The sequence below is a fragment of the Limulus polyphemus genome, unplaced genomic scaffold (genome assembly GCF_000517525.1).
Source record: "Limulus polyphemus unplaced genomic scaffold, Limulus_polyphemus-2.1.2 Scaffold715, whole genome shotgun sequence".
NCBI lineage: Eukaryota > Metazoa > Arthropoda > Merostomata > Xiphosura > Limulidae > Limulus > Limulus polyphemus.
Window position 1 is genome coordinate 77,418 of NW_013666325.1, and position 9,848 is coordinate 87,265.

The window sequence follows — 9,848 nt, forward strand, 5'->3', positions numbered from 1 at the left end:
GGGCAGAGCACAGATAGCCCTTGTGTAGCTTTGTGCATAATTAAAAACAAACAAACAATTATTCTAGACACTGTAAATGAAAGCCAGATTGGTTGTCATCTGAAACCCTCCTAAAAATACTTTAGGTGCGAAAAAAAAACAAACAAAAACCACCACAACCTCGTCTCGTTGGCCTTTTCTCTTTCAAAATGATAAAATAAATTCCATGATGAACAAACGAGGATTAGTAGTAGCATAACAGCTTGTACATATTCGGGGAATGTGTACTAACTTTTTTAAGTCCAACAAACAGTAGTTTATTCCACTGTTACCACGGTGGCTCAGTGGTAAGCTTGAGGTCTTATAATGCTAAAATTCAGAATCTAGCCCGTCGGGGGCACAGTACAGGTAGCCCACTGTGTAGCTTTGTGCTTAACAGGAAATATACAATTGAATACCTGTAGCGATTGTCCCATTTTTAGCCATTGTCTTCGGTTGAGTATAAAAGTAATTATAAACTTGTGAAGGATTTGTTTCGGATAGTTTCGCAAAAGCTGTCTGCACCAGTCGTCCTTAATTTAGAACTGATAAACTAGAGGGCGGGTAGCTAGTCAAACAGTACATTCCCGCCAACTTTTGGACTATTCTAATCGAAATTTGACTGTCACTATTATAAAACATCTACGATCCCAAACGGAGGGCGATTTGTTATTATTCTTTGTGATAACAAGACGCGAACCATGGACCATCAGATCCACAGTCTGGCATTCTAACTCTAGCTACCGGAATTAAGCATAATCACGTGTGAAATTATCAAACTGTTTGTTCTTTTATACATGCGTTTCTATTTTTGGTTACTTTAACAAAGAACTAATTTTATCTTATTTATGAAACCCATACATTCAAACTTATTTTGTCTTATTTCAATGGAAATATTTTCCGACGCGTAACATTTGAGCTTATAAAGTCGTTAACAGTCAGTAACGAAAAGAAGCGACAAAAAGTTTCCGAACGAATTTGTTTGTTTCAGAATATCGTAAAAAAAAACTATATTAGGGCTATTTGAACTGATGGACTAGAGGGAAAGTACTTACTAGCCCAGCTAGTCAACAATATACCTCGTCAACTCTTGGGCTACTATAAACGAATAATGGACTTGATCGTTATTTGTATCGCACATTAACGTCAAAGTACGAAGCACATTTTTGTTTAGAAAGTTCTCAAAGAAGAGGCAGAAATTAAGGCGCATAAGTTAACTTTTTTCGAATTTTGAGCCCCTCGGTGACACAGCGGTATGTTTGCGGATTTACGACGCCAGATGCTGGGTTTCAATACCCGTGGTGGGCAGAGCACAGATAGCACATCGTTAACTGTTTTCGTATTTTGAGCTCCTCGGTGACAGAACGGTATGTCTGCGGATTTACACCGCTAGATACCGGGTTTCGATACCCGTGGTGGGCAGAGCACAGATAGCCCATCTTTAACTGTTTTCGTATTTTGAGCCCCTCGGTGACACAGCGGTATGTCTGTGGATTTACAACGCTAGATACCGGGTTTCGATACCCCTGGTGGGCAGAGCACAGATAGCCCATCGTGTAGCTTTGTGCTTAATTAAAAACAAACAAGTCGTATTTTGATAAAGTAATTAAATGCAATTTCAAAAGGAACGTGGTTTAAAGTGATACTTAGTTCGGTATGTCATAACTGAACAGAAAACAACAAAAGTTGAAGGTCTTTCTGGTTAGCTATTACCTAATACTGTTCTCGCCCATTGAAGTGGTATCGAAGTTCGACAATTCAGAGGATAGAACACGAGTTTGATAGGAAAAATGAGAATTTAAACTCTGCGCTGATTCCGCTTTGTTTTTCCTAAGAAACTAATATAATATATTCAACTTGTCTGTGCGTCAGATGTAATTTTTAACTGCACGGAACAGTGGGTTGAGTCATTTCTGTAAATACAAAAATTCGTGGAGTAATTCAAGACCGGGTGAGAGTTGTATTTGTCAGGAAAGTAAAAATGATGATAAGCTCACGGAACATGTTAAAAATAGACTTACCTATCACGTTTATCACAACCAGTTTAGTAATTGGTAGCATTTGGAAGTAATTACTGCGCTGTTCATGCCAGATGTGCTTCTCTAACCAAGAACACCGTATACTAACTTTAGGTTCCACCTCTGTAGAATTCTCAGATTCTCGACAATAAAAACTCACCCTGTGTGGCCAACTAATGTTTGTGTGAAAGTAAGTTTTAGCTTACATTATCTTCACCAGATGGCACCCAAGAAAACGGACTGTTTGTGATGGAAGAACATTTCACGATTGACCTTTGACTCAACACGTTTTTTATTCATGACTAGGAATACCAGTACTTTCCATTAACCGGGTTTTACTCAAGTTAATTTGCGGTTATATAAGATAAAATATATTTATAATCATAGCTGGTTTGACAAAACCGTTTAGAAATCATTTCCAAGCCAAAATCTTTATCTGACAAGTTAGTATACTTGTGTAAAATAACCAGAAAAGGTCATGAGTCACAATATTACTAGATACGCAGGAGGTTGAGCAAAACAGCAAAAAGTTTCGACAATCCAGATGATGAAGACCTAAGAAAGTAAAATCAAATAAAATAAGTCCGTTAAAGCCCTGTGCTAGCAGTTAGAAACAGCGTCCCAAAACAAACCCATTGAAATCAGTTAAATTATTAAAAGTAAAAACATGATTTTAAAGGTACAATAAATATCTTTATGGAATACGTAGGTGTAACTGACCTTCTAATAGTAAATATACAGGTTTTAAACTTTCATAAGTACACCAATAAAGCATTTTGTTTATATCATGTCAGAGCTTCCTTGAGGTACTTATTGAATAAAATTGTGTGTATCTATTATAAAAAGAAAATGCATTATTTTAGACTGAAAATTATTCTTGCAAAAAGGCTTTTTTATATTTATGAATTGAATTAGTGCAGACATAAAAAAAATCTGAAAATGCAAGTTGTTCAATAATATTTTCATTGCGAATCATTTCAAATATTATTAATTTGTAATTCTCATTAACTTATTAATATGTCACGCAAGAAAAATGGTTTGATTTTTATAAACTAAAATTTAAGAGCACGCATTCATGTGTTCTGTTTTACAGAAAAATATTTAAAAATAACTTTTTGTGGTTAGAAATGAATATTTAACAAGAAAATGAAATAATCAAAAACGTTATCCTCTCTGTGGATAAAGCCTGAACACCATTTAAACAAATATATAATCTCTCGAAACCTGTCAACGATAACGTAATCCAATAATGTCAACCATAATGTATTCCAATTATATTAATCTGTATCCCCTGCTTATATGATACACGCATTCAGTTGGCAAACAAAAACTGTATTTAATATTGAAGTTAAGACATAGTTTAGTTTTTGTCATGAATTTACTCTTGAAAAAAGCAGCTTTTATCATGGAGAGTAGAGGGATAAGGCCTGAACAATCTTTTCATCTCCCTTCGAACCTTCACGAAATTCCTCTAGAGTCAGTTTGTCGTCATGATTCTAAAGAATAATAAAACACGCGTTTGAATTGGATACGCTTAAGCTCTTAAAATATAAACAGATATAACAATTTGATCACTGTACAATACGAAAAATTCGTAATGTAACTCAATAAGTAAGTAACTAAGTAGCTAGAGATTCTAAACTAATGGAAACAAAGAGAATTATACGTTTCACAAATATTTCATTTGTCACTACTATGGTTTCTTCCTTAATTAAAGGCATCGTCAGGTACCTGCTATCCCAACACGGACAGAGTCTGACGAAGGGTTTTTGTGAACATATTCTGCGTTGTATGTGTTGGTGAAAATGTTTTGATCTTTACGCCGAGTCCTTCTTCAGGTCTTAAGGTACCTTGTGACCTTTGAAGTAAATTTTAATTTCACAGGTTAACGTATATTTTACAGTTTAAGTTTAGGAAGGCCCTGAGATGAAGAAGAAAATAGTGTGCTGATATTTTCCCTTTTTTTTATAACTAATAATTTCCATAAAATTTCGCGTGAGTGTTTTGCATATATTTACCGTAAACCATAAATCGGATGTACTAATCTTCTACGTTAAACAAAGGTTACGTAACACGTAAACGATTGTACCTGATTGGTCCTGTAATTAGAGATCAAGTTATATGTATATTGAGAATGTTTTCTAAAAGCCTTACTCTGTAAATCAGTACAAAGTTTTTATATATACCTTGTCTAAATGTTGGAATATTTTGTCAACCCTTTCTTGTGGTGTATCTTCTTCCTCATTTTTGTTCTCTCCTGACTGGTTTCCCTGGAAATAAAAGGGGAGGGTTGATTTGGTTTGTTTTGAATTTCGCGCAAAGCTACACTAGGGCTATCTGCACTAGCCGTCCATAATTTAGCAGTGTAAGACTAGAGAGAAGGAAGTTAGTCATCACCACCCACCGCCAACTCTTGGGCTACTCTTTTACCAACGAATAGTTGGATTGACCGTCACATTATAACGCCCCCACGGCTGAAAGAGGGAGCATGTTTGGTGGGATGGTGATTCGAAACCACGAGTCGAGCGCCCTAACCACCTGGCCATGCCGGGCAAAAGGAGAGTAACGTCAACCCAACTATTTCTGTCACGTACGTAGATACATATATACACGCTTCGTCCATTATAGTAAAATGAGATTAAACTTCTGCATAAAGTATAACGGTTTACTTGGGTTCTGATTTATGAAAACAATTAAAACATACATTTACATAAGACGTTTTTATTACAGTGTTGTACAACGGATAAACTTGCAAAGTATTCAAAATCTTTAGGCCTAACACAACGGCGTAGCTAAGCATACGAATTATACGTACGTGCGTATAGTTTTTTCTATGCTCATCGTAATTCCGGTGACTTTTCTCTGAAATACCTTGTAATAAGAATCATAGCCATTCCAACGATGACCATCTGCACATATCCACGCAGAGAGGAAAGGAGGTTCGACCGAACCCCATAATGTTTGTGATGTAAAATATACCACAACTTATAATGGCTGGAGACGGCTTGAATGGGTAATGAAGAAAAACTTTAATATAAGTTTAACATAACAGCAAATGTACAACGTTCGACAAGGTTTTATCACCATCAGGTACAAGTAGGTTACACTGACACAGATATATATATACAGTATGGATTCATCCCAACATCAAATTTACCATAGAACACAAAAACAATAAACAGTTATCTTTTCTTAACCTCAACATTATTAGATCGGACACACAGTTTAAAACCAAACTTCACCGTAAGAACACACACACCGGCCTCTACATCCCCTGGAATTCCGCTCATGATACCACACACAAAATCAATACACTGAAAAACCTCGTAAACACAGCCACAGCCACTACATAGATGAAGAAATCAACCACATAAGGCATTCCTTCATTCACACTAACAAATTTTCATCAGATATTTTTGAAAAACTCTCCAACATTCCCCACAACAAAACTCAACTACCCATCTCTTTTAATATTGTTAACAAGAATCAAACGATCATCCCAGCACCCCCAATAACCCATGATTTCACAAACACTGATTGAATCAAATTTGAAGCACACCTATCCAAAAAATCCTTAAACTTTAAAGATCAAACACCAAACAAGGAAACACCAGATAAATATGCTAATCAATTAACCCAAAACATCAAAGCATCAATTAAAGCTATAATGCACTCCAAAAAACTTTTCCAAAATCTCAAATCCTGGAAATTAACACCCGAAACACATAAGCACATTAGTAATAGATCCCACTTAAGGAAATTATTAATCACAACTCTAGATAATTAAATTAAGACTTTAATTAACGCTAAAAGAAACAACATCAAAAAAACTAATCCAGGAAGAACAACAAAGTAACTGGGAAAATTTCTGTATCTCTATCGATCAATCAACACTATTTTTCATCTCGTCCTATAACACTAGCCGAACTGAAAATAAACATTAAACAACCAAAAAACAAGAGTGCTCCAGGTGAAGATGGAATAAGTAACTTAATAATTAAAAATCTTCCTGATAACTTCCTTAATTACATCACAACTCTATTTAACTTATCTTTTAACTCTGGATAGTGTCCTTCTTGCTGGAAAACGGCAATAATCCGAGTCATACCTAAATCATCAAAAGATCTTCACGACCCATCAAACTATAGACCCACCAGTCTCTTAAATAACATCGGAATACTATTGGGAAAAAAATATTGCATAAAGACTACTTTATTATTTAGAATCAGAAAACATCCTGTCTAATATACAGAATGCATCAAGACGAAATAGACAAACAGCTGACCATTTAGTTAGATTAACTGAATCGGTATTCGCAAGCCTTTAACAGGAACCAATGTAACAGTAGGAGCATTTTTAGATGTTAAACGGGTTTTCGATTCTGTCTGGCACAATGCACTACTGTATAAATTATCAAAACTAAACTTGCCGACAAAAACAATCCGCTGGACAGCCAGCTTTTTATCTGACAGGATAGCGAAAGTAAAAATAAACAACGAGCTATCTAATTCTTTCAAACTAGAAGCAGGAGTACCCCAAGGCTCGGTCATTAGCCCTCTCATATATATTCTGTTTGTTAATGACATAACATTCCCTAAGTTACCTTCAATACACGTGTCACAATATGCTGATAACGTAGCTGTATGGAGCACGTCATGTAACTCATTAACTGCTGCTCGGAAAGTTTAAACTACTTTAGAAGCTTTAACAGCTTGGTGCAATAAGTGGAGAATAGTATAACCCCCCCCCCCAAAAAAAAAAACGATGGCCATCATCTTTTACAGATGGTTTAAACGTAAAAGAAAAAAATAGCCCGGGTTAAATTAAAACTTTATGACACTAACATCCTCTTTTCTACAACTATTAAATTTCTTGGAGTAACATTCAACTCCAAACTTTCGTGGACTAACCATATTAGTAATATACGTAAAAATTTGAACCAAAGATTATGCTATTTAAAAAAAAAATGGAGGCTATCAGAAAGAATGCAACTCCGAAACCATAGTACACATTTATAAATCCTATATCAGACCCCTCATTGAATACGTTTGTATGATTCTTTGTAACATGTCCAACCCATTATATGGCAAAATACAAACACTACAAAATCTTGCATTAAGAACAGCTTACAGATTTCCCATATAAACAACCATTAGTATACCTAAACTCAGTTAACTACCCATATAAACAAACATTAGTATACCAAAACTCAGTTAACTACCCATATAAACAAACATTAGTATACCTAAACTCAGTTAACTACCCATATAAACAAACATTAGTATACCTAAACTCAGTTAACTACCCATATAAACAACCATTAGTATACCTAAACTCAGTTAACTACCCATATAAACAACCATTAGTATACCTAAACTCAGTTAACTACCCATATAAACAAACATTAGTATACCAAAACTCAGTTAACTACCTATATAAACAACTATTAGTATACCTAAACTCAGTTAACTACCCATATAAACAAACATTGGTGACATAACCTATATATATTTTAGTCCCCTGGCTCAGGCACTATCCGGATAGAATACTCGGCATCCGGGTAGTGAAAGTGGGTTTTTCTCGGGGTGCTCCCGTTTTCCTCCCACAACAAAATTCTGGGTATTAGGATTTTTTGATCCACAACCAAAATTGTGTTATTTTTTTTTTAAGTGAAATTGTTGTAACCTCCCAAACCAACCAAGACAAATAACCGTACCATTACCTTGATCCGAGCCATCCAAGTCCTCCTAACCAGATTTATTATTATTATAATTTTTTATCATTATTATTTCTGTCACTTATGCCACTCGCGATCCATTTAGTGCAGGAGCGGGATGAAGAGATAATTGTTTCTGAACACCCCCGATTGCTTTTGGCCCTGAGTCAAAATTAATTAATTTAACTTAGAGTTAAAAGTTTTAAAATCGAAATACCTGTCATGGTAAACTAAACAACTTGTGATTTCACTCTCGTCCCGTGACGGCTTGCAAGGCTGTGTTCCAAATTGCACCCAATGCGAAGTGTATAGTGCACTTACTACCTTGGCCGATGGCCATTTAACAGGGTATCTCAATGCTATGGTACTTACTACCTTGTCCACTGGCCATTTTACAGGGTGTCTCAATGCTATGGTACTTACTACCTTGGCCGATGGCCATCTAACAGGATATCTCAATGCTATGGTACTTACTACCTTGTCCACTGGCCATTTTACAGGGTGTCTCAATGCTATGGTACTTACTACCTTGGCCGATGGCTATCTTATAGGGTGTCTCAATGCTATGGTACTTACTACCTTGTCCACTGGCCATCTTACAGGATGTCTCAATGCTATGGTACTTACTACCTTGGCCGATGGCCACCTTACAGGATGTCTCAATGCTATGGTACTTACTACCTTGGCCGATGGCCATTTTACAGGGTGTCTTAATGCTATGGTACTTACTACTATGGTCGATGGCCATTTAACAGGGTATCTCAATGCTATGGTACTAACTACCATGGCCGATGGCAATCTTAGAGGATATCTCAATGCTATGGTACTTACTACCTTGGCCGATGGCTATCTTATAGGGTGTCTCAATGCTATGGTACTTACTACCTTGTCCACTGGCCATCTTACAGGATGTCTCAATGCTATGGTACTTACTACCTTGGCCGATGGCCACCTTACATGATGTCTCAATGCTATGGTACTTACTACCTTGGCCGATGGCCATTTTACAGGGTGTCTTAATGCTATGGTACTTACTACTTTGGTCGATGGCCATCTTACAGGATGTCTCAATGCTATGGTACTTACTACCTTGGCCGATGGCTATCTTACAGGGTGTCTAAATGCTATGGTACTTACTACCTTGGCCGATGGCCATCTTACAGGATGTCTCAATGCTATGGTACTTACTACCTTGGCCACTGGCCATCTTACAGGGTGTCTCAATGCTATGGTTACTTATAGTTACTAAAAAATCTTTATTTTCGTAAGCATATAATAGTTATCTTAAATGGAAGCTTACAACATCTAATATCTATCAACGTCTTGTATGAAACGTCTCTACGATAATACCCAATATCCAACGTTTGATAAATCTACCAACATCTAATAAGTAATTTCTCTACTATACTTACCAATACCTAGTGTTTGATATATCTACTATCATATGGTACTATAGTTTAAAATATGGCATTTACTATTTGACCATCATCTGGTAAAAGACGTTAATATTATATTTATTACTATTTAGTAAAATACAATTCTGTACCATTTGACCTCGTCTGGTAGAAAACTTTCCTTGATACTTGACGCTATATAGTAGAAGTTGTTCCTATGAGACCTAATAGAAACTATCTGATAAAGGTTGTTCCTATTAGATCGGATAGAAACTATCTGATAGAGGTTGTTCCTATTAGATCGGATAGAAACTATCTGATAACAACCTTTATCAGATAGTTTCTATTAGGTCTGATAGGAACAACCTTTATCAGATAGTTTCTATCCGATCTAATAGGAACAACCTCTATCAGATAGTTTCTATCCGATCTAATAGGAACAACCTCTATCAGATAGTTTCTATCCGATCTAATAGGAACAACCTTTGTCAGATAGTTTCTATTAGGTCTAATAGGAACAACCTCTCCTATCAGACCTGATAGACACTATCTGATAGAGGTTGTTCCTATTAGATGTGATAGATACTCTGACCGAAATTGTTCCTATCAGACCTGATAGACACTATCTGATAAAGGTTGTTCCTATCAGACCTGATAGACACTATCTGATAGAGGTTGTTCCTATTAGATGTGATAGATACT

General features: G+C 36.0%; 1 protein-coding gene across 2 annotated transcripts in view; it reads right to left on the reverse strand.

Moving 5' to 3' along the window:
* Positions 1 to 6: 6 nt before the first annotated feature.
* Positions 7 to 9,848, reverse strand: part of LOC106460130 (frequenin-1-like) — a 59,047-nt gene continuing 49,205 nt past the window's right edge. For both annotated transcript variants that reach the window (XM_013919812.2, XM_022386780.1), the window contains exons 7-8: positions 4,223 to 4,306; positions 7 to 3,532 (exon numbers count right to left, since the gene is read on the reverse strand). In XM_013919812.2, the coding sequence (XP_013775266.1) occupies positions 3,440 to 3,532; positions 4,223 to 4,306 (177 nt within the window). In that variant the 3' untranslated portion in view covers positions 7 to 3,439. The remainder of the gene's footprint in view (positions 3,533 to 4,222; positions 4,307 to 9,848) is intronic.